The sequence below is a fragment of the Eleginops maclovinus genome, chromosome 8, assembly GCF_036324505.1.
Source record: "Eleginops maclovinus isolate JMC-PN-2008 ecotype Puerto Natales chromosome 8, JC_Emac_rtc_rv5, whole genome shotgun sequence".
Taxonomy (NCBI): domain Eukaryota; kingdom Metazoa; phylum Chordata; class Actinopteri; order Perciformes; family Eleginopidae; genus Eleginops; species Eleginops maclovinus.
The window spans coordinates 1,008,372-1,034,098 of record NC_086356.1 but is presented as its reverse complement, the minus strand read 5'-3'; the positions used below and the strand labels follow the sequence as shown (position 1 = coordinate 1,034,098).

Here is a 25,727-nt window from a genome sequence, read left to right as displayed (position 1 = left end):
TCTTCTGATTTGTCAATTTTACCACCAGTTTATAATTAGTTTTTAAAATATAGATTAATTTCTAATTAAAATACTCAATTTTAAAACTAGTTGGAGTCAAAGTATCTGTGTAAAATATTTAAGAAACATTCCACTTATAAATATAGTGGGTGTCAAATCGAGCGCACCTCAGATGCTTAACAGCTTGTGGCTGCCTCTTGCATTTAATGGGGAACCCTCACCTCCAGTGAGGAAGTTTCTACTGGGTTTATGGATATACTGGGACAGCAGAGGCTGAAATGTTGCACTGAGAATGAATTAGCAAAGTAAGTGGAAGAAGACGTAAGCATTTAGGTTTAGATAGGTGACAAACAACGATGAATGCACCTGTGTGTTATCACTTTACAAATCAAATCAGGACAAAACACCGAAGACACTTTTGAATTCTGTTTTATTACATATTCTGGGCTTTACATCCGCAGTGCTCATAAAACTAGTATTCTTTAAATGCACGAGAAAAAAAAAGCAAAGATGAACATGATCGAGAAACTGTTGCCTAAGGTCCGGGGCGGGGTCATGCACTCTGATTTTTATATTGTTATAAACACATTTTGGTTCTTTTGTTTGCAGCTATTTTTTGGTCACTACTTGAAGAGGTTCAGGAGGGGGGGGGGGGGGGGGGGGTATAATACATGGCATAACATCTGATCAAAACCCAATTAATGAATGAGGAAGGGCGCTTCCTCTTTGCTTATGTAGCTCGGTTTCTAACGTGTAATTTAAATGTGGATCTGCAGATTCTAGTCACAGCACGGTGTCGGCACAGGAGCCCCTGAAGAGAGCTGGCTTTGGGTGAGGGTCTCTGTGGTGTGCAGGTGTTTGCAGCAGGGCATTGTGGGTAGAAAGGCGGTGTTTGACTCTGGAGTAGAAGTCTGATTCCTCCCAGTTGGAGTCCAGCTGTGGGCCGGGTGGCGGGGGGAGAGCGAGGGAAGAGGGGGAGGAGGTCTTCAGGTGCAGAGAGACTCTGTGGGAGCAGTAATATCACATTACGATCAGTTTCACATTCAGAAATCATAGATAAATAATAACATTGTAATGTAATACCAAAAGTTCTTAAAACCTCGCAGTACAGTCTGTGGGAAATATATCAAGAGTCCGTTTGTCTGAAAAATAAGTCATGTTTAGAAGAGAAATCTGAAAAACATCATAGGATGGAAACAAAGTCATTAAAGGTGAAATAGTTTAAGTATATTATGTCCAAAAGAGTAATGGTATATAACGTCGAAACTAAATATGTGTGTTAAAAATAATACGTTTAATTTGAAACACAGAAAGTCCTTCTACAGTCTGTCCAAAAATGGGAAAAACTCTATTTTGAAAAGAATCAGAAGAGTTTTTGTATAATCTGTAGAAGAAGAAAGCATAGCACATGGAAACATCTTAATATGTGGGAAAATGACATGTAGTATAGCATGTAGAAGTGTATAAATAAAGTCTCTGTACAGAATAACTAAACACATTTAAACCAGCTTTAGTTTAGAGTAAATCCAGAGAGCGCGTGCTAACAGCAGAGAGCGCGTGCTAAAGGACAGCAGAGAGCAGAGAGCGCGTGCTAAAGGACAGCAGAGAGCAGAGAGCGCGTGCTAAAGGATAGCAGAGAGCAGAGAGCGCGTGCTAAAGGACAGCAGAGAGCGCTGTTTGGTAAGGAGAGGAACTGAATGACCATCAGAGACGCAGGTTTCATTTCAGAGACAAATAATGACATGAATCATCTCCTATATTCTCTACTGTACTGAGCTGCAGTAACTATCATTTCCCATAGTGTAAATACAGCTGAGTGTGTGTGTGTGTGTGTGTGTGTGTGTGTGTGTGTGTGTGTGTGTGTGTGTGTGTGTGTGTGTGTGTGTGTGTGTGTGTGTGTGTGTGTGTGTGTGTACCTGCGGTTTGGATCGTCGTGATTGCACGCGACTGTCGAGTAAAGGTCCGTCTCCTGCAGGAAAACACAGAGAGAGAGAAAGTGCACAACACAGGACGAGCAAACACAGAGTGTAAACACAAACACAGAGTGTAAACACAAACACAGAGTGTAAACACAAACACAGAATGCAAACACAAACAGAACGAAACACAAACACAGAACGTAAACACAAACACAGAGTGTAAACACAAACACAGAATGTAAACACAAACACAGAGTGTAAACACAAACACAGAGTGTAAACACAAACACAGAATGTAAACACAAACACAGAGTGTAAACACAAATACAGAGTGTAAACACAGAATGTAAACACAAACACAGAATGTAAACACAAACACAGAGTGTAAACACAGACACAGAGTGTAAACACAAACACAGAGTGTAAACACAAACACAGAGTGTAAACACAAACACAGAGTGTAAACACAAACACAGAGTGTAAACACAAACACAGTGTAAACACAGACACAGAGTGTAAACACAGACACAGTGTAAACACAGACACAGAGTGTAAACACAGACACAGTGTAAACACAGACACAGAGTGTAAACACAGACACAAACACAGAGTGTAAACACAAACACAGAGATGATAGAGATGAACAAACCAGATTGAGAAATGGCAGGCAGTGAATATGTAGAAGCTGCTCTGGATCTTAAAATCATATTAGATCAGAAAATGTTGACGTAAAAATGTTCCTAAATTAAGTCTGAAGTAGTAAAATAAATGAAACATCTGACCTCTGCTGGTTCTGGTTGGTTCTGATTGGTTCTGGTTGGTTCTGGTTGGTTCTGATTGGTTCTGGTTGGTTCTGATTGGTTCTGATTGGTTCTGGTTGGTTCTGATTGGTTCTGGTTGGTTCTGGTTGGTTCTGATTGGTTCTGATTGGTTCTGGTTGGTTCTGATTGGTTCTGGTTGGTTCTGATTGGTTCTGATTGGTTCTGGTTGGTTCTGATTGGTTCCTCCTCTCATCTCTTATTTCCCTTTCTTGCTATCGGGGTTTGATTTAAGACTTGCATTGAATTAGACTTTTATTCTATTTGACTTATTTATTTTATTTAAATTGTTATTTTGTTTTGAATTCCATATTTGTTATTGTTTACTTTATTCTCTTTTTATGATTGTTTTCATATTTAAATTAATTAACTATTCCTCATCGCCGTCCTAAAATGTTGTAATCCTGGTTTAGACCTGAAGAACTTTCTCACTGTCATTAAACTGCTGTATAAACATCCTCATTATTGTTGTTGTTGTTGTTATTATGATTATTGTTGTTGTTATTATGATTATTATTATTGTTGTTATTATTATGATTATTATTGTTGTTGTTATTATTATGATTATTATTGTTGTTGTTATTATGATTGCTGTTGTTGTTATTATGATTATTATTGTTGTTATTATTATTGTTGTTGTTATTATTATGATCATTATTGTTGTTGTTATTATTATGATCATTATGATTGTTGTTGTTATTATTATGATCATTATTGTTGTTATGATTGTTGTTGTTATTATTATGATCATTATTATTGTTGTTATTATTGTTGTTGTATGATTATTATTGTTGTTGTATTATTATGTATTGTTGTTGTTATTATGATTATTGTTGTTGTTATTATTATGATTATTATTGTTGTTGTTGTTATTATGATTATTATTGTTGTTGTTGTTATTATTATGATTATTATTGTTGTTGTTATTATAGTTGTTGTTGTTATTATGATTATTATTGTTGTTGTTATTATTGTTGTTGTTGTTATGATTATTATTGTTGTTGTTATTATGATTATTATTGTTGTTGTTGTTATGATTATTATTGTTGTTGTTGTTATTATTATGATTATTATTGTTGTTGTTATTATGATTATTGTTGTTGTTATTATTATGATTATTATTGTTGTTATTATGATTATTATTGTTGTTATTATGATTATGATTGTTGTTGTTATGATGATTATTATTGTTGTTGTTATTATTATGATTATTATTGTTGTTGTTATTATGATGATTATTATTGTTGTTGTTGTTATTATGATTATTATTGTTGTTGTTGTTATTATGATTATTATTGTTGTTGTTGTTATTATTATGATTATTATTGTTGTTGTTATTATGATTATTCACGGTTGCATTGTTATTGGATCCACGGTGGAGAGCAGCAGTTACCAAAGTCTCTCCGAGCATTTTATCACATTTCATAAAATGATATCAAACGTATAATGAGCAGGAGGTGGAGGGAGGAGGGCCACTCACAGTCAGGGGTCTGGTTCAGGGTGGGGGGGCTCCATGGGGATCTTCACTGGGGGGGGTGCAGGACTGATGGGCTGAGGGCAGACACAGGAAGTGTTCCACATGCAGGATTTTAGAGGATAAGACTGGATTCACTCCAGATTTCTGTGATAGGCTAAGGGGCGGGACCTCTGTAAGCAGTCGACCAATCACAGAAGAGCCGGCCAGCTCACCTTCTTTGTCCTACCAGATCATCTTTATTTTGGTCTTTTTTTAAAGGGGTTTAGCAACAAAAATATAGAGTAGCACCAGCCTTATCCTCCCAAGAACACAAAGAAGCTAACAGAGTAAATACAAGGGGGGGGAGGGGGACGGGGGACGGGGACTGAGAGGAGCGAGGACAGACAGTAAGAGCAGTAAGTGTGGTACAGTGCCTTTTCAGCAACACTGTGGGACAAAGAGGAGAAACACAGAGTATTAGTCAGAGAAACAGACCAGGAGCACATGGAGTCTGACACACACTTACACACACACACCGGATACTGAGAGAACACATCACACACACCTGGGTACTGAGAGAACACATCACACACACCTGGATACTGAGAGAACACATCACACACACCTGCATACTGAGAGAACACATCACACACACCTAGATACTGAGAGAACACATCACACACACCTAGATACTGAGAGAACACATCACACACACTTAAACTCTAAGAAGAAAAGATCCATACACACACTTACATACTGATAAACAGACCCACACACACTTAACAGATCACACACACACACTTTAGGACATGGTTTCCTCCTCACCTCCTCGTCGCTGTCGGGCTCCTTCGTCTTCTTCTTCTTCTTCTTTTTCTTCTTCTTGTCGTCCTCCTTCTTGTTGTCCTTGTCGGGCAGGATGTCGTCCATCCAGGCGAGGTCGTGCTGGGAGAACATGAAATCCAGAAGCTTCCGCACCACCAGCAGACCCAGAATCTACCAGAGGACGGACTCAGGTCATTCACTGAAGAGGAAAGACTGAAACCTCTCTGAGATACTCTGGGACCAGTACGCAGCGCAGGAAGGGTCCGTTGGACTGATACTGATTATTCCTGGTGCATCTGATTCTAAATAATTTACCTTATTGGTTTTATAGAGTGTGCATACTTTCAAGGGTGCACTGAAGACCTTCCTGCACTCAGAGCTGATTTTAGGGGATTTATTTGATTGTTTTCTGTTTGTTGTCTTTTGTAGTATTTTAAACACGATCACTATCAGATCTGATTGTTGTCTCCATTAATCCACTGATTGGTTGCTTTGTAAAAGTTATAAAAATGAACTCTTAACAATGTTTGGTTTTAAAGTATTATTATTATTATCAACATTTTTGACTCGAAAAGTGGTATAAAAAATGACTTAACCATTGAAATACATACTGAAATATCCCTTTCCTAATCCACACATCAACTAACGGTTTAAGTTGCAGTTGCATCAAAACATTTGAACTCTTGGCAAGTTTAGAAAAAATAAGAATATTTTATAAAATTGCACAAAATGTTTTTGTGAAGTAAAAAAAAGGTCACTTGTAAAAGCTGTCAGATAGTAGGAGTGGAGTGGAAGCATAGTGTGGCTTTAAAATACAAAGAGACAGTAAAAGCACCTCAAATGTGTTTAAGTAATAAGTACAGACAGAGCTTTGGTTCTTGAGACATGCATCTTCAGCAGGATTTCTGCAACGTCTGCATCTTTAATTTCCATCTATAGAATATAATAAATGTAAAACATGCGATGGATAAACTCCACGCAGCCTCACCATGACGGGGAAGATGATGGCGAGGAAGGTGGACTTGAGGATCCAGAGGACGGCGAGGCAGATGATCTGAACCAGCGTGAAGAGGTGGACTCGCCTCAGAGGGACGTGGCGCAGGAAGGAGAAGTCCGGCTGGTGCTTGGGAGGCATCATGTACAGCTTGATCCGCTCCCAGAACTGAAACACCAGATATAGAGTTCCTTAAGGATGTCTAACTGGGAGGGCCACTTCTCCGTGTCTTTGTCCTCCACATGTGCAGTTTCTGTTTTTTGATCCACCGTTATTCGAGTTTATTTAACAACTTATTCTTTATTATTTTTGACATGCTAGGTTTCATTTCTGCCACTTTTCTCCACTGAGGATTAATATATTTTACGTGATAAGTTACCTAAATATCTTTGGATTTAGGACATTTTCAAAAAGGACTTCAGCTTCAGGTTTAGGAAATTCAGGAGCCATTTCTAAAAGCTATAACGTGTGCTTCGATAAAGAGAAATGCCCCAGAGATCTTGGTCAGGATTCTCTAATAACCCATCATTCAGGGGAGTGTGTTTGACATGTGAGTATGCAAAAGAGATTTCTACATTTCCACATTATGTTCTAAGGAATCCAGTAAGACCTGAGCAAGTCAAGAATCTAAATCTAAAATCTACCTGGATGCCACTCAGTGAGGCCACGCCCATGTAGAGGAACACTCCATACAGGACGGGCATGGGGATGAACTGAAACACAAAGAAAAGCACATCAAATATAGAACATAAAACCAGAGACACCATAAGGTCTTCCTTTTTTCACGCTCACCTGGAGAACAGGAGCGAGGAAGATGGAGACTCCGGTCAGAACGAACACCAGGATACCGGTCAGCCTCTGCTCCCTGAGACACAGATCACTCCGGGTTAAATACTTATTATTGTTATCACACATTCCCCTTCTCCGTCTCTGTGACGGTCGGTAAAGGACTCCGGATCAGGAGGACCGTCCCACCTGACTCCCAGGAACTGCGGCTGCTCCCCGGGCGCGCTCGACTCGCTCTCCATCTTCAGAGAGTCGATGTGGGCGATGGAGATGACGGTGGCCGCCACGTACCACGGCAGACCCAGGAAGGAGCAGACGGCCATCAGCACCCCCACCCAGAACAGATCCAGGTGATAGCCACAGCCTTTCTGCACACAGGGAGGGAACACCCCGTTAGAGGAGGACAGGGAGGGATTTCTCTGCTGATTCAACCGTTGGAGGCTTCATGTCTCCTCACATGCAGAGAGGACCAGGTGTTTATTTAAAGCGACTCGATATTAGCCACACGCGTGTTTTTCTAAGACAGATGAACCACTTTCAGTTTGTTGTGTATTCAATGTTTGAAGGCAGTATTTCTGCAGCTCAAGAAAGGGAATTTATCCTCCTGATTTTTCGAGTTTCTTGCAAATCTTTTTCCTCCTGAAACTAGATTCTTTGTTTACGTGTGTTTACCTTGAGCTTGTTCTCCTTCCTGTTGACGATGACGGCGCTGATCTGCTGGTCCATGAAGATCAGGATGGTGACGAGCAGAGCGGGGATGGAGCTCGCAATGTACCACCACCACGGGTTCTTCCCGAACGGCATCACCAGCCAGCCGCGGTTCGGACGCGTTGGCTAGAACACACACACACACACACACACACACACACACACACACACACACACACACACACACACACACACACACACACACACACACACACATACACACACACACACACACACACACACACACATGATACGGTTATTCGATGTGTTTTCATGTAAAGAAATACTTCAAAATAAAAGCAGCATTTACTCAATTATTGTAGAGGTTTCTTCACACACCTTATTAGAGTATATGATTGTATGCTTCCTCCACTGCAGTTATTTAACACCGTTTATTTCACATTTTGTGATTGAAAATGCTATAAATACATTTCAAAAATCAGATAAGCATGCAATCAGGCACACACACACACACACACACACACACACACACACACACACACACACACACACACACACACACACACACACACACACACACACATCTTTTAGAGAGGAATGAAGTACCTTGAACTCCGTGGGAACGATTAGTTTGGGGGTGTCTAACCCCATCAACATGTCCAGACCCACGAAGGACATGATGGACATGAAGATGGCAAAATCACTGATTAGCTTCCTCAGCTAAACACACAGGGAGGACGGAGGAGACGGAGGAGACGGAGGAGCAGAAGAAGAAGAAGAAGAAGAAGAAGGTGCAATGATAGAGAGAATTACAGTCTGTGAAAGAATCATTGCAGAGATAAATCAAACGAGTGATTCGACGTCCTCGGGAAGCATCCATTCAGGGACAGGAAGAGGTTTGGAAGAGGTAAGAAAGAGGTGTGTTTTGGGAGGAGGGGAGCACCTTTATCTCAGTGGGAACGTGCAGCTTGTGGGTGTCGAGCTCCATCAGGTGATCCAGGCCACAGAACACCAGGATGGAGATGATGATGGAGAAGTCACTGATGAGGGAGCGCAACTGGAGGACATGCAGGGAGAGAGAGGGGGTGGGTGGAGGATCGATACGAGGGATAAAAGCTGCAGATATTTCATGCATCTACAGCTGCTGTAAAGGATCAAGCTGGCCATAATACACACATTATTCAGATTAAATATAGAGGTTTTATTCAGATTAGATATAGTTGATTAATTGAAGTGGGGAATTGGGTTTTGCTGCTTCATTTTAGAGAACGTTTGAATAATTTAAAGAAATGAAAAAAACAAATAAATAAATAAAAATGTGAAATAATTTAACATTTAAAAATGATATTAATAAAATAATTTAACATTTAAAATGATATTAATAAAATAATTTAACATTTAAAAATGATATTAATAAATGCAATAAATAAGTAAAATGAAATAGAAATATTTATACAAATTAAAATAAGTTGTAGGAAAAATGTTCCATAAAAATAATCGAAATGATGACAATATAAAGATAAAAAAGCGCCTTGGACAAAACATAAAAATAATATATATATATATATAATATTTGCAGTGGTATATTAGTATTTATAAAAACATATTACTATAATTTATCAAAAATATAATACATACTTATAAAAATAAAGTGCCATTAAATTAATAAAAAGGAAAAACAATTTAAATATAAATATGACGATAATGTGCAGAAATGTGTAATAAATTAATGAATATATACAAGATTCATAAAGATATAATAAGTTAAAGTAAAAATGTGCCATACAAAAAATAAAAAGGAATAAAATAGTAATATAAATATAAGATACTTTAAAATAATGTATAGAATATTTGCAGTGGTATATCAGTATTTCACCAGCCTTTACATCGACTGATCAATAAATACAAATATGTAAACATCAGGAGTGTTTCTCATGCAGGTATTTAAGGTGTGGTTCAGGGGGGGGGTCCTCTCACCGTTGTGGGGAAGTAGCGGCTGAACTTGAACTTCTTCAGAGACACCGTCATGGAGTACGTGCCGAAGAAGAGGATGAAGGACATGAGGGCCAGATCAGGGACGTACTTACAGGAGTTCCCCACCAGCACCCCCCCATACTTCACACACGCCTTCTTACTCAGCTGGCTCCAGTCCATGTCCGTCAGGTTGAACTGCAGGGGAAGAAGGAGGAGGAGGAGGAGGAGGAGGAGGAGGAAAAAATAGAGACTTCAGCTATTTGGTTTAAATGACTTACAGTGGGTAAAAGCAAATAACACAGACCCCTCCTCTAAAGAACGTGGTGATCGCTTTAATGTAATTCAGACAAAATGTTCCTGTTTTCTTTATGAAGTCTTCATTAAGGCTCTACAATTTATAAAAAATCACTGATTGCAATAACGATTTTGAAGGGATCGATTTTGTTTATGATACTGGAATTGAAATGACCCCTCACTCACCAGCAGCGTCATGTTGTCATCAGCGAGCGGAGCTGAGATATTAAACCCCAGAGCCGAAGCTGAGGAGGAAATCACAGGAGGGGAACAGATGAATGACGGATCCCATGACCCAGTGAAGTGCATGATGGGTAAGAGATGATATCAAGCCACTTAAACCAAGGCGTGCATACTCACTTAATCACACAGCATCCCAGAAATGATGCAGAAACAGAAAATACACGATATTATGAATGGAGTCACATAAATATCTCTGTGACTAGAAACAAAGAACTTATAATCGATGATGTCATTATTCAGACATTGACATAAATACCGATTATTGATTAGAGCCCCTTCCTTCAACGCTTAGACTGCTCCAATACATGTTCTGGGACCACTTAGTGTTGAGGGTTGGACTGGTTTTAAGGCTCAGCTTTTTCCTTTGAAATTCTCAAGAAAGCCATAATTTATGTCTCACTTTCAAAAATGTAATTCACATTTTACACTTTTTGTATTATTAATGTTTAATGACTTTTATTTCTGCTCCTTTTTAACAACTTATCTCTCATTGTTAGTAAGTGTGCACTATAATACACCAAAGGGCATTTCTTCTATGTGTAAACTTACCCCAATTAACCGGTTTCTGATAAATAATGAAGATACAAACTCAGTAAAGCATGCTGCAATTAATAACGCTTCAAATAACACAAAGCAATTTCAGGGCGAGAAGTCATGAAAGGCCTTCCTGAGGTGTGAAATGTTTCTATACAGTGCATGACCTCTGCTCATGTGTTCTAAGTGTCCTTCATGTTTTGGCATTAAATACGATCACAGGTAGAGGAGGACTCACCCTGGTCCTGGGGGGATGCAATCACACTTGTAGGAGGTGATGAAGTCGGGCTTGAAGCCACGGTTGATTGGGTAATACTTCCAGGCTCCGACCTGTGAGAAACAATCAGCTTTACCTCCTGTTTATCCTCATCCAAACTCCTGCTGCGTGTGCACCTACCATCTTCTTGATGGCGTCGGAGATGAAGATGAAGGAGATGAGGCTGGAGAAGCCCTCCTCGGTGAAGCGCGTCATGTACTTGATGATGTAGCTGGCGTCCGTGATCACCAGCAGGAAGCACTGCAGGCAGGAGTGCAGGCCGATCCACAGACGCAGCTCCATGTAGTCGATGTTGTTACTCCTGCAGAGGGAGGAGGAGGAGTCAGAAGAGCTTCCTCCACCTCACACCTGGGTCATTGTACTTGGGCTTTTTGCTTACTTGCTGAATTCATAGAGCAGTTTCTCGAAGATGAGGATGGGTCCGGTGGAGCTGAGGATGATGAGCGGCTGTCCCCCGAAACAACAGAACACCGTTCCTGCTAACGCTGTGCCGAGGAAGCTCTCCATCACTCCCTGAGGAGGGAGGAAGCAGAGAGACAGTTAACCTGAGAGGAAGGCTGTAATCCTTATGAATGCTCAATTAGATCGAACTTTGTATAGTTTTGGCTTTCCGAGTTCCTCTCAGGTTAGTTTTGGAAGTTGTGGTTCAGTTCAGTTAGTATTCTTTGGTTCTCATTTCTTTGTATTCTTTTTTATTTAGTTTATTGTTTAGTGTTCATAAATGTCTCTTTTAGGCTGTTTTTGGATGTAAAAGCTGTAATAGACCCTCAGCATGCCCTCCCCCCCCCGGCTCCTGTAGCCCTACAGACAGAGACCTGGTAGTTGTCGGTGGCGTCCCCCAGCAGCCCTCCGAAGGTGATGGCGTTGGTGATGCAGCCCAGGTAGATGAAGAGCACGGCGGAGATGGACTGGATGTGGAAGCCGTCGTAGATGTCGCTGCAGAACCACGGGATCTTCCGCTTGATGTCCAGCCACAAGCCCCCGCAGATCCTACAGGGCCCGGGAGAAGCAGGGCGTCAGGATGACATTAAATCACAGTGATATCACATTTCATTTCGCTTTTGTTTTAAATCTGCACATCTTGTTCCATTTACATTCTATACTTACTGCACATTCCCCATTTTTTAAACTCATTTTCTTTTATTTATTTTGTATTTTTGAATCATTTTAAGATTCTATTTCTATTACAACTTCATATCTTACTGTGTTTAAGTGTGCACTTTATTCACCACAGGGTAACCTACCCCAGTCAACCTGTTTCTTTTTTTTTGAAAGAATTTTTGGGCAACCAGTGCCTTTAATACAGTGACGGTGCAGTTCAGACACGGAGGGACAGAGGGGAAGACGCGCGGCAAAGGGACTCAGGCCCCAGTATATGGCCGCCTGCTCTACCCACTGAGCTATACAACGGCCAGTCAACCTGTTTCTGATTAATAATGAAGATACAAACCCAGTAAAGCACTTCAGCTGCAATTAGTTAAGCCTTTAATAACCCAAACTCATTTTAGGGTCAGAAGAAGTCATTAAAAGGCTTGGATTTAACATTTCTTTGAAGCTGTTTCTCTGTGATGTGTTGCCTGACGTCAGTGGTTCATCTGTGTTTACCTCCCGGTGAACTTCAGCTCCTCTCCCAGTTCATGAGGAGCAGGAAATTCCTCGTCTTCTCCCCCCGCCGCCCCCCCCGCCGAGCCGTTCATCTGCCCCAGCTCGTTCAGGTTCAGCACCGACTTCCTGTGTGAGAGAGACATTTACTGGCAGGGAATCTGACAGGAAGAGTTCTACATCAACATTTTCTGGAAAAACATGAAACTTTTTATTAATGACGACAGCTTTTACATCGAGTTAGACATTAAAATACTGCTTCATGGTCTTCTTTTAATAGGTTAATGTGCATGCCTTGCATAAAAAGAAGTGCTCTGATTCAATTGCATAAAAAACAGCAGACCTTTTTTAAAACTACGATGGATTTCCTAAAATCGCTCAAGAAAACTGCTTTATTTTGCACAAAATTGCCAGTTTTTTACCCCAGTACACAGCCTCGTGCACTACCGGTCCTGCATCAAACAGCAGAGACATTAAGACACTAGCTGAGGAACAAAGGGGTATATTTAGCTAAGGAGACTCTGGCTCTGGAGGTGGATGTAAGAGCTTGTTTTTCCCTGTGTGTCCCATAGGGTGTCGCTGTCTGACTCCTATCGTATCAGAGTTAAAGCACCACAGTAGCTTCAGTATTAGGCTTAAGCGTCCTTCAAAGTACATGCCTCATATCCGCCGACGGGACCTTCTTAGGAGGCTCGATGCGTATCTTGGGGTCCCACTCCCCCGGAGGGAGCACGATCACCTCATCCAGAAACTCATCCACTCCGGCGATCAGGTCCTCGCGGTCCCTGGCTTTGTAGGCGACGTCGCTGAAGAGCTGCCAGGGAACACCGGGGGTACAAGTTGTGATTAAAAAAGCAAATAAAAAGAGTTGTTTATCCAGCTGTTTACTCACATCGTCCACCATCAGCGTAGCAATAGCTCGGCCGATCTCGTTGTAGGCCTTGGTTTTGCCGTGAGGGCCCAGCAGGATGAACAGGAACCTGTGGGGAGAGAAGAGGTGGTGAGGAAATGCAAAGCCACACACTCTTCAGTGATATGTAAACAAAGGACACACACCTGGTGGGCACAGGGACCTCCGTGAGGCCGCCCAGAGTCGTGGCCTGAGCCAAGCGGACGAAGGACACGAAGGGTTTGTCCAGGAAATCCACCTCGCCCACCAGCACGTTCGAGGCCTCGGCGTCCCGGGGAATCTTCTTCATGAACTTGTTCTTCAGCTGCAGAGAGGAGGGGGAGACGTGAGGGAGGGGGAGACGGTTAATGGTTGTTTCACCTGTCTGCACTCACCTGCTCAGAGTGGGTTGAGTATGGACAGAGAGAGGGAGGGGAAATGTTCCACTGATACCTGCCGCTTTCTGATTAAAGCACGGATGTATTTTTTCGCCTTTCTTTTCTATAAATAAAGTGCTTTCTTTGTTAACCACGCAACTCTCCCGATAAACGATGCAATGATTGCTGCAGTGCTCGAGATATTCACTGCAGAAGAAATAATAATGAAACAACTGAAAGAAAACCAGCTGTCCACCATAATTACTGGTGCTACAGTTGTTGTTCTGCAGCCTCACTGAGCCGGTTTACTCCCACTTGTTTTCCTGGAGTTCAACACAGTAAGCACACAACTTTGTTTTGCAGCTCCTTCTCTGCACCCCGCTCCTCCTCCTGCAGCTAACGGAGGAAGCACGTGGCAGTGGAGTGGTGGGCGCTTAAATTAAAAGCTCCTCATAATCTGTTAATGCTGCTCTCAGAGTCAATTCCACCAGCGCTCACAACTTCTCAGACCAAAAACAAGACGTTTTCATCCCTCACACTAAGAACTCATCTCAGTAATATCATCTAGTAGGCATTATAAGACTAAAGCGTATCTTTTTGAGTGTGCATACGGGTCAGATCAAAGAAATATGGAGGTTTAATAAAGGCTTCTGTGAACACATACTTGAATCTGACTCACATGCATGACTTCATTTGAAATTCTTGCTCAAATTTGACCAAAATACTAATGAGAAATTCTACAAATTAAGCTCAGAGGAACAACAGAAGCTTAGACACACACACACACACACACACACACACACACACACACACACACACACACACCCACACACACACACACACACACACACACACACACACACACACACACACACACACACAAACACACACACAGCTTCCAGGCGGTGTGGATTAGAAGGATTATTATTTTTGACGACTCTCATGGAATAAGGCTCAACACTTAATAAATTACAGAAGCAACATGACAGAAACATTCCAGAAATAAAGAAAGTGTGTGTGTGTGTGTGTGTGTGTGTGTGTGTGTGTGTGTGTGTGTGTGTGTGTGTGTGTGTGTGTGTGTGTGTGTGTGTGTGTGTGTGTGTGCCATCTTTGCAGAGCTGATGGATCATTACTCTCCCAGAGGCGACAGGAGATGAGCTCACCACAGATCAATACCAGCTCAGAGTGGGAGATGCTGTACTGGGATTTTACACAAAGAAGGTCGGTTTAGTCCCCAAGAGGAGAACTCCTTAGCCTCTGAGCAGTCGCATCAATCCGTCTACTCAAACAATAATAACCCAGATGATGTGATGCAACCCTGAGACTCTGAAATATGAATAAAGTTTGGAGAAAAAGAAAATATGGAATAATGTTTTAGGATCCAAATAAAGGGAAGTGTATTCATCAATGTGTTTAGTGAAAGGGGGATTATAGACAGGATATTAAACCCAATTTGACAAGAGAATGATATCTTACCACTGCCCAAGGAATCCCGGCATGAAAAGATATTTATGTAAGAAATAAAAAAGGAACTCTAATACAGGAGGTTTTTTTAGACTGCACGCTCTTATTTTGAAAGGGCAGCCACCACGTCGTCATCCAAATAGGACTGGAGGAAAGTTTGCCTGAACTCTGCATGTTAAGGCTGAAAACACACACACACACACACACACACACACACACACACACACACACACACACACACACACACACACACACACACACACACACACACACACACACACACTCAGGTAATAAACAGTAAACATGACTTTACCTGGTCTGTGCTCGGCGAGTCTGAAATATCGTTCATGCTTCGGCACTGGGACGGATCTGTGAACGTACCACACTCACATTAAGGCATCACAGGTTTTAAAGGGCAGTTTGGGAATCAGTTTAAGGGGAATAAAAGCAACAGAAAAACATGAAACACTGTTCATATAAGATCTTCGTCATGCTCCCATATTTCTGAGAGGGATTACTTCATATTTGAATGACTTGTTTCCCATTGTTCTTCCTTTCCTCAAAGCAGATTTAGGAACTGATGAAATCCAGAGCATTCATAATCCTCCATAATCATAGAAATGCACCAAATGAGACCAAAAACTCCAAAGTTAACATTCAATATACACAATATATTGTATTTTTAGTAAGTATTTACACAGAAAAGCATCTAAAGGGATGAAATGGAGCATTAGTGGGAAGTGAGTGGAGATTTCAGTTTATTAGAAACAAAGAATGAAGCAGAAAAGTTAACAGAGTTTTTGCAAGATTACACATTTTGTGTGTGTGTGTGTGTGTGTGTATGTGTGTGTGTGTGTGTGTGTGTGTGTGTGTGTGTGTGTGAGGACTCACGCAGGCGGCTCAGGCTGCTGGAGTGGCGGGAGCTCAGGTCCTCTGTGGAGCGGTGGACCCCGGCGGCTGAGCTCGCACCGTGACTCGGGTTCAGGTGAGGACTACGGTCTGACGGCGGAGAGGAAACGACGAGCGGGAAGAGACGGGATTTAAAGAGGAGAGGGTCGTGATCAGCACGGCAGAAAAGAGAGGGAGCGTTAGGGTGTTATGAGAAAGTTAGAGGACGAGCTGCAGGCGCGGTGGGACTCACTGGGAGCAGCGTTGGAGGACTTCCCGATGTCGGCCAGCGAGCGGTGGATGGGCTTCTTGGTCTGGTGACGGTGCTTCCTCAGCAGCACGAAGCTGATCTTCTCCCTCAGATCCGCAGGGATGAGGCCGTCAGCGATCTGCCGGTCCACGATCTCATCTGGAGGAACACATCACAGCTCAGAACCAAGACCTATGATTGGTCTGTTCAGTTCTGAGGTCCAGGACTCACCCACGATCTGAGGCAGGGAGTAGCCCTCCAGGTCCAGCAGGATGCTTCCCGTCTGCAGACAAGTCCTCAGCTCAAACAGGCTGTGGAGGGTGAGCGTGGAGACGTGAGGTTTACTCCATCGCTCCCCCCCCTCCTCCACCTTCTCCTCAAACTTCACCCACCTGCAGAGAAAGACAAGAGAGGAACATAGATTCAGATTCAGGTTCAGGTTCAGGTTCCCAAATCCTAAACTAATGAAAGCTGGCTGTGTGTGTGTGTGTGTGTGTGTGTGTGTGTGTGTGTGTGTGTGTGTGTGTGTGTGTGTGTGTGTGTGTGTGTGTGTGTGTGTGTGTGTGTGTGTATGTGTGTGTGTGTGTGTGTGTGTGTGTGTGTACCTTGCAGATTCTTTCCACTCTAGCTCGCCCCCCTCCTGCTGCAGAGTGTCCATCTCAGTGAATAGTGTGGGGGTGGGGGTGTTGTCATCCTCCCCCAGTATGTGGCGCAGACGCTCTGCTGCAGGGGAAACTGGAAAACAGAGATAGAGTCAAGAGAGGACTTTTTAAAGTAGAGACGCTACATACTGATATACACCTGAACATCAGCAGGAGAGGACTCTTTAAAGTAGAGACGCTACATACTGATATACACCTGAACATCAGCAGGAGAGGACTCTTTAAAGTAGAGACACTACATACTGATATACACCTGAACATCAGCAGGAGAGGACTCTTTAAAGTAGAGACGCTACATACTGATATACACCTGAACATCAGCAGGAGAGGACTCTTTAAAGTAGAGACACTACATACTGATATACACCTGAACATCAGCAGGAGAGGACTCTTTAAAGTAGAGACACTACATACTGATATACACCTGAACATCAACAGGAGAGGACTCTTTAAAGTAGAGACTCTACATACTGATATACACCTGAACATCAGCAGGAGAGGACTCTTTAAAGTAGAGACTCTACATACTGATATACACCTGAACATCAGCAGGAGAGGACTCTTTAAAGTAGAGACTCTACATACTGATATACACCTGAACATCAGCAGGAGAGGACTCTTTAAAGTAGAGACTCTACATACTGATATACACCTGAACATCAGCAGGAGAGGACTCTTTAAAGTAGAGACTCTACATACTGATATACACCTGAACATCAGCAGGAGAGGACTCTTTAAAGTAGAGACTCTACATACTGATATACACCTGAACATCAGCAGGAGAGGACTCTTTAAAGTAGTCAGCTGCTTTAATGATTATCTGATCAGCCGGTAACTTTTCTAATTGTACTCTGAGCAGATCAATCCCTATTATCATGCGAGCCTGCAGGCAATGATATCTTTCATCGCACTACAGCTTGTGTGTGTGTGTGTTTGTGTGTGTGTGTGTGTGTGTGTGTGTGTGTGTGTGTGTGTGTGTGTGTGTGCGTGTGTGTGTGTATGTGTGTGCGTGTGTATGCATGTGTGTGTGTGTGTGTGTTTCAGCACAAGAAAGTGTGTATCCTCCTTGTGATCCAAAAGCATAACAAGTAAAAAGCCAGTAATGTAATGACCCCATTGATGATCCCCCCCCCCCCCCCCCCCCCGATCCATGCACAGGGAACAATTATGTAATGCATGTGATGGTCAGCGTGCTCGGAGTATAATGATCACACAATGTTCCACACACTCTTTCCATCAGCTCACTTATGAGTGACGCATCATTGCTGCACATTAACTTCCTATTATATAACACAGGGCGCTGCGGCTCTGAGAGGCTCCTGGATAAACGCTGCAGGGTTATCATTCATTTAGAGCAGTAATGGATGTTTAATGAACGCCATCGAGGTCTCTTCACCCTGAATTTAACTTGACTCACTGACTCTACTGTTACTGCACATTGACTGGAGTGTTGCTTCTAATCTAGAAGTTCGCACCTTATATTTCAGCGTTATTGAATTCAACTTCATTCGATCTCTTATTTGCAGTTTGGCAGAAAATGCATCTTGTGTGGCTGACCAAAGGGCCATTTGGTACTCGACAATAAAGTGACTCTAATATCAATATGACCACTGCTTCGGTGTTACACCTCTCTTGGAAACAGCCTCTGTAAATATACAAAGCTTTAGCATTTGAAGATTAGAACAGGGTTATACGAGGCTGAATTAATCAACGCCGACTGTATTTCATGTTTGCTTCACAACTTCATGCGTTGATGGTATGCAAAGTATGTGATTTACAGCCGGTTCCGCAATCCCTGAGTGGCTTAAGGAATACCTGACTTTTAAACCGTGTGTGCTTTCTAAACTGTGATTAAAAGACTGGGGGGAAAGAGAGAGAGACTCAAAGTATTTCAAAGCTTCTCTTGGGTAAAATACTCAAACCCACTTGAAATAAGTCCTAGCAATCAATATTTTGTCAATTAAGTCCTCATGACGCTTAATTAATGCACATTTCACTTGCTTCCCATCTCCATGCGTTGATGGTATGCAAAGTATGTGATTTACAGCTGGTTCTGCAATCCCTAAGTAGCTTAAGGAATACCTGACTTTTAAACCAGTCTTTTTCTCCCAAAGAAACGATAGAAAGTCAACAAATCTGTAATTAAATCCACCTTGCATGCAGATCCTTCTCACTATCTGATCCTTCACAATAACCCAGCATGCTTTCCTCCTCTTCCTTTTAGCCATTTTTACCTATTGAGGAGCCGGGTAACGTCCAACAGGAGGCCATAGCTGAGGGGAAAGATAAACCAGGTCCCTGCATGCTCCCTGGATCCTGAGACCAGAGAGAGAAAGACCCAGAACTGGAGACAGATCCCAACGACCGACTACCTGTCCTCGTGTCCTTATCTCTCCGCCATGAGTAAAACACTCGTCCGATCTTTATTCCAAAGCTAGGTTTTGTTATTTCAATGATTGGGTCAAACCTGCGCCGTTTCTAAAAGTCCAAGAAGTGAAAAAAAAAGTTCTTCTCTAAGCTGTGGCAGAAATCCACTGAAATCTCCAAAGCAGCAAAGAGCCAGAGGCTTTAAGAGGGTGGACACACACCACAGGGCCCTCGAGTGCTCCCCTCACACACACACACACACACACACACACACACACACACACACACACACACACACACACACACACACACACACACACACACACACACACACACACACACACACACACACACACACACACACACACACACACACACACTCATAAGAGAAGGGCAGGACTTCCTCACCATCATGACTCCTACCCTCCTGCTCTGATGAGTCCTGCATCAGTGCCTCTATCTGCAGGTCTCGGTGTGTTTTCTGTACACACTCGGTTTGAATCCTGACTGGAGTTCAAGAAAAAATACAAAGTATACCCCACACAAAACACCCCAAACAACACACACACACACACACACACACACACACACACACACACACACACACACACACACACACACACCATACACACACAGAAGGCTTGGAGTTCCTCGGCTCTAATCAGCTTACAGGCTCCAGACTTCATGGGAACAAGGAGCGATGCAGAATATTCATCACCATGAGACAGGCAGCGGCTCGACCTCCTCACACACTCCTGATGCAGGACATCAGAAGCCTCTGCTGCTGTGTGTGCAGCCGTGATGTAACCCCGAAATCTGAAGTTTCGGATTCATCTCGATTGTTATTGTGCGAGTTGTCGAATGACTCCAAAGTAAGTGACAAGAAAACACTTCTAAAAACTGAGAAGCAACCTCTGTCTCTCGAGGGGTCGTGACCCAGTTACTATAATCCAGACTTGTTATGAGCACTTTGAACCACAGCACCATGTTTACTTTGACATAACTATCAGATCATATTTTGTTATGGTACTAAATTATTAATATGATCATTATTTTATTTTGTATTGTTTATAATGATTGTTATTTTAATGTATTGGTTCTTTAGTTTGGGTTATGTGAAGTGCAGTAAGACAGAAATATGACGGTGAGTTTCACTGAGTATAAATAACATTGAATTATTGCCGTTAGTTTTACGGCTTTGTGTTCAGGGAGCTAGATGTAGACAATGACGTGTGTGTGTGTGTGTGTGTGTGTGTGTGTGTGTGTGTGTGTGTGTGTGTGTGTGTGTGTGTGTGTGTGTGTGTGTGTGTGTGTGTGTGTGTGTGTGCGTGCGTGTGTGTGTTGTCTAACCTGCGAGGTTGGGCTGCTCGTGGCGCTCCGGACTCCCCTCGTCGTCGTCCTCGTAATGCTCCTCCCTGTCGTGGTAATACCCGTGGTCGCGGTGTGTGTGTTCGCGGTGTGTGTGGTGGTCGTAGTGCGAGTGCCGGGTGTCACGGTCCGGGTCGCTGGTTCTGGAGTGATGTCGGCGGCGTTTCCGTCTGTGGGAAACCGGAACCCCGATGTACACCGGTTGACCCTCTGAGGACAGAGAGGACATAAACCGGATCAATGCAAGACAGGATCGAGTGCTAATGCAGCTATACCGGAGCTAACAACAACAACAACAACAACAACAAAATACAGATAATGATCCCTCTCAAAGAAATAAAGGAAGTCAAAGACAAAATGAATCGATACAGTAAAACGTAATGATAATTATACTAAAGAATGACCCTTAGGTTACATAATATGAGTGTGAACCTATAAACCTTTACATGAAACCATATGAAGTGTGTACTGAAAGGTAAATAATAGATAGAACTCGCTTTGTTGGAATTAAAGGCGCAGAGCAAAAGGGATATCTATGATGAAGAGGGTTTTGTACCTGTCTGTTTCTGCCAATAAAGCATTCAAACCTCAAATTGGCCGAAATAAATGAAGGAAAGGGTTCAGCTCCTGCAGAGCGTTGGGTAAGAAGATCAACACGACTCTGCACGGCCCAGCTTCAGTAAGCTTAGCACAATTGGGAAACTGGGAATCTACATGGCAAGCTATTCCTTCAAAGGGAGGATTGGATTTGGATAGAGTTACACAATCCGCACGTCATGTACTCCCTCATTTGGATTGTTACATCCTTACTGGTTTGGTTGAGTTGTTTCCAGCAGCATCAGCAGGCTTCTTATCCAAATAAAGCTCTGATAAACCCACTGCCCAACACCGAACAGCAGGCAGACAAAAATACTTGATACTGGTGAATAAAGTGGGAGCAGCTGCAGGATGTGTAGATAAGCAACTATTTGCTGCAACACAAGTCGGGAATATCTGCCTCCAAGGGGTGCAGAAAGCTCAGGTTTAAGGGCCGACATGTTGTGCCTATCCTGCGTTTCCTGAGCTGATTGCATTGCACAATATAACAGATCTTGCTTCCTCACCATCGTCATCATCATCGTCATCGTAGCGCCGGTGACTTCTACTCCTCCCTCGCTGCGGATCGTGATGATCCATCCTGGAAACGTGCAGAAACGTGAGAGAATAGGAGAGTACGATTAGAGCCTCAGATGCATCAGGCGGGAAAATCAGACCTGAAAACCAACCAAAGTCTTGCCTTAAACCAGCGTTCCCAGCAGAAGCACGCAGCTTCTTCTGGTTTAAAAACAGCTCTGATAAAACCCTCTTTCATACCTGCCCAACACCAGACAGTCCGAGGACACAGTGAGCCTCTAGCTGGTAAACATTTAGCAGATAAAAAGCAGAATTCATCCAAAAGGATCCTGTTGATGCCTTGAAAACCTTTTCAAAATGGCATCACAGCTCCCAGAATTTGCATCGAACGTGAGGTGTCTTCATGGATCCCTTTTTTAATGTCACTTTTTTAAATTTCACTTTTTCTTCTTAAGTTTTCTTTCATGATTTCATCTTTTAGGATTATTATGAAGTTTGAGGTGTCTTTATGGATCCATTGCCCCCCATTATAACCCAGCACCGGACCATTACACCCAGTCTTTGATGTAGATCGCTGCTGGGGAACCCTACTGACCTCCCACTGACTCTCTGTCAAAGTGTGATGCCGCTCTCGGCCTCATGGCGACACACGTGACCCGGAAAACCTCGACAGAACGATGGACGACGAGAGGAAAACTCAATGGAAACCCCCAGCAGGGACCAGACAGACGCTCCAGACCAGTGGAAACCAGAGGAAGCAGCTGGGAAATCCCATCATTCCCAGTAAAATGGGGCTCCCAGTACACAAAACCATACACATACTCATATTTTCTTCTGTGTTTGTGATGAATCGTGCAGATTTCTCCGTTCCTCTGCTCCTTTAACACCCACACCTTCCGAATGATAAACTGCCACCTTAGATTGAATAACTACAGAAAGCTTGGTCATTGGATAGGTCCAGGACACTGAGGTTCACCACTGAACACTTATTTTCATCACAGATCAGAACTACTTTCATAATCTATAGCTGGTTAGGGTCCTTTCTGATGCTACCACAGCAAACAATGGCATTTCCAGCCTCCCAAATATGATGATCTCCTGCTTTTCTCTGATTCAATTCATATTAAAGTGAGTATATTTGGCTCAGCTGATCAACAGATAGGTCATGTAATAACTAATGAGCCCTGAAAGTCATTTCCCACGCACAAACAGCAGGAAAGGATGTTTTCAGCCTCCAGAATAAGTTGATTCCTGCTTGAAGGTAAACCTCTTTGAGTAAGTTGATCAACAGGTAAGTAAATGTCGACTATGTTCATAATTTGTACCACCATTTATCGTTCTGTCTTTTTAAATTCACCACCAAAGACTCATTTTCATAGTTTGGAGGAACACCATGAGATAAGAAGAGGGGTCGGACAGTTTTTCAATCGATTGCCCTAAAAAATACAATACTGATTTCAAAATACTGCTGAAGAGAACTCCAAGTACTAACAAGAGCCAGATGAATACTTTGATCTTCTGACCAAGGCCTCTCATATACCTTTGGATGAGCGTGCTTTCACTGGTTTAGCTCCAACCCTACGGTATTACCTCCCAGTCCAAAGTCAGACTGCTCAGTTTGTACCAAAGAGGACGTCTGTTTTAATCCTGGGTACTAATGTGCATCTTTTGAACTGTGCAGCTCTTGGATTATTTGAGTGTATTTGACTTTGGTTTACTCTCCTGCTGATCTGTCTTTCGGTCTCGGTGGGGTGCAGGGGTCGATGTGATTATCTGAAATGCTGTGATAGTGAGTGCGTAGTGGAGGCAGGACTGAGCGCCGCTCCTCTTCCTGGTTTGGGGGAGTTTTCTAGGCTGATCAATAGATGTCAGGGCTGATCGCTAACGAGTCCCTGAAGCCTGATCAGTGAGTGTGAAGGACAGTCACACACCCACCCACACACACACTCAGGACCACACGCACACATAACGAGGAGCATGTCCAGCACACGTATGGTCCCACTGAACATGCATTTAAAAAAACCAAGGAAAATAAAAGGCAATGACAGCTCTGCTCCTGCATCCACAAGAGAGACATTTAGCCACAACGTTAGCCCAAAGTGATGTGAATTTCCTTATCTTTGGAGGCAATATCCATTAGAATTGTAACGATTAGTCGACCAATAGGTGATGGATAAGTAACAGCCAATCATTCTCCTAACATATCACTGGTTAGAGTACTGTTTCGTGCTAAAAGCAACAAATGACGTTTTCAGAGTCCCACTTCTGATGGTCTCCCACTTCTGATGGTCTCCTGCTTTGTACCAGACTTCAGTGAATATATTTGGGTAAACTGATCATGATAAGTCATTTAAAAGTCTTGAGTGTAATTCTTCATGCTAAAATAACCAAACATTTCGTTTTCAGCTCCTTAAATACAGAGTTCCTTGCTTTTCTCTGCTTAATATCACATTACAGAGCATATCTTTACGTTAGTTGATCAACAGATAAGTAACAGCCAATTCATAGCTTGTGATGCTACAATAGCAGAAATGACTTTTACAGCCTCCCAAATGATTTCCTGCTTTTCTCTGACTTAATTCACATTAAAGTGAATATTTTTGGGTAAGTTAATCAACAAGTTGATAATTCAATAATTCAATGAGCCTTGAAAGTCATTTTTTGTGCTAAAATAGCAGAGAATGATTTTTCCATCGTCCCAATTCTGATGATTTCATGCTTTTATTCTTTGATATCAAATTTAAGTGATTTTTGGGGTTTTGGACAAAGAAAACCATTCACCTCGGACTTTGAGAAACTAGGAAGGACATTTTTCAGTATTTTCTGGCATTTTATCGATCAAACTTCATCAATAAGCAAAAATAAATCAGTAGTTGGAGCCCAAGTTTTAATATTACATGCTTTTTAAGCCATTTTTGTCCAATTATGGTCCGCTGATCATCCTTAAGTCTGGTAGTAAAACACTCAGCTGTGATGGGACCTCTGTTAGCCTCAAAGCCCCCCAAAGACCCTCCATTACCACACATTTCCATGGAGGTGATTCTTATATTACTGGACTTATTCCAAAACTGGTGCACTGACCCCGCAACACTTCCCGGTCTGAGCACAGCGATGCCCTGTGGTGATAACCCAGTCCCTCACTGGAACAAGCAATCAGTCTGGACCTGCCCCCCGGCCTGGGAATCTGCAAATAGGCCAAACTTCCTCTCATCGATTAGAGATAGGCAGCCAAATGAGACTGGAATTATCCCTCTGCTACTGTTGAAGACTGGGAGCCAACAGTCGTACATTTATTGGAGAAACTGCTGAATATTTATAGGATTTCATAAGAAAACTACCTTTACCTTTTACCTTTACCTAACACATCTTTAAACACACCTTTAAACACACCTTTAAACACATCTTTAAACACACCTTTAAACACACCTTTCAACACATCTTAAAGCTAAATGTCTTAATTTAGTTTTCCTGATTAAAGGAAAGGATGAGTTTAGAAGTTGGATGTGTTTCTCTCTATACGCTGGAATACATATCGTCTAACATCACAGCAGGTAGTCCATTCCACAAACATAAAGCAGAGCAATTCAAATTAAATGAAAACTGAGGCCACTTAATTTACCTTGTCACCAAAACAAGTCGTCTTTTCTCCTCGGCTCTCAAAGAGATGGTGAAATATTTTACAGCACATTTATTGAAATGACATACCTTTCTTTCTCTCATTGATTCAGAGTTTTTCGGCAAACAGAAACAAATCCAGTCACACCTACTCTGTTAGAAATGTGTGTGCTTACCTGAGGCGGCAGACGGAGCGGAGAGAAACCCAGGTGAAGACGTTAGAAGTGTTTCAGGGTAAAGGATCCTCACAGAGAATACAAATACTACAGGAACACCGATTACAAAACACGTGTGAGCTGTCTTTAGAGGAGAGGCAGCGACTGCACGCCAGCAAACCGCTCTCAGT

The 25,727-nt window shown here is 42.4% G+C and overlaps 1 protein-coding gene across 1 annotated transcript; it reads right to left on the bottom strand.

Moving 5' to 3' along the window:
• Positions 1-498: 498 nt before the first annotated feature.
• slc4a5b (solute carrier family 4 member 5b) lies at positions 499-25,727 on the bottom strand. Its single transcript, XM_063889692.1, has 29 exons — positions 25,558-25,727; positions 21,757-21,830; positions 20,636-20,863; positions 16,862-16,991; positions 16,488-16,648; positions 16,260-16,415; positions 16,010-16,117; positions 15,432-15,487; positions 13,445-13,602; positions 13,281-13,368; positions 13,044-13,202; positions 12,392-12,513; positions 11,602-11,776; positions 11,166-11,299; positions 10,907-11,087; positions 10,758-10,839; positions 9,919-9,986; positions 9,442-9,633; positions 8,408-8,521; positions 8,071-8,184; positions 7,468-7,629; positions 6,985-7,163; positions 6,802-6,874; positions 6,654-6,722; positions 6,004-6,177; positions 5,019-5,186; positions 4,218-4,288; positions 1,917-1,969; positions 499-1,003 (listed from the first exon to the last, which is right to left on the bottom strand). Exons 2-27 carry the CDS (start codon positions 21,827-21,829, stop codon positions 4,220-4,222), a joined length of 3,393 nt encoding a protein of 1,130 aa, XP_063745762.1. The 5' UTR covers position 21,830; positions 25,558-25,727; the 3' UTR covers positions 499-1,003; positions 1,917-1,969; positions 4,218-4,219.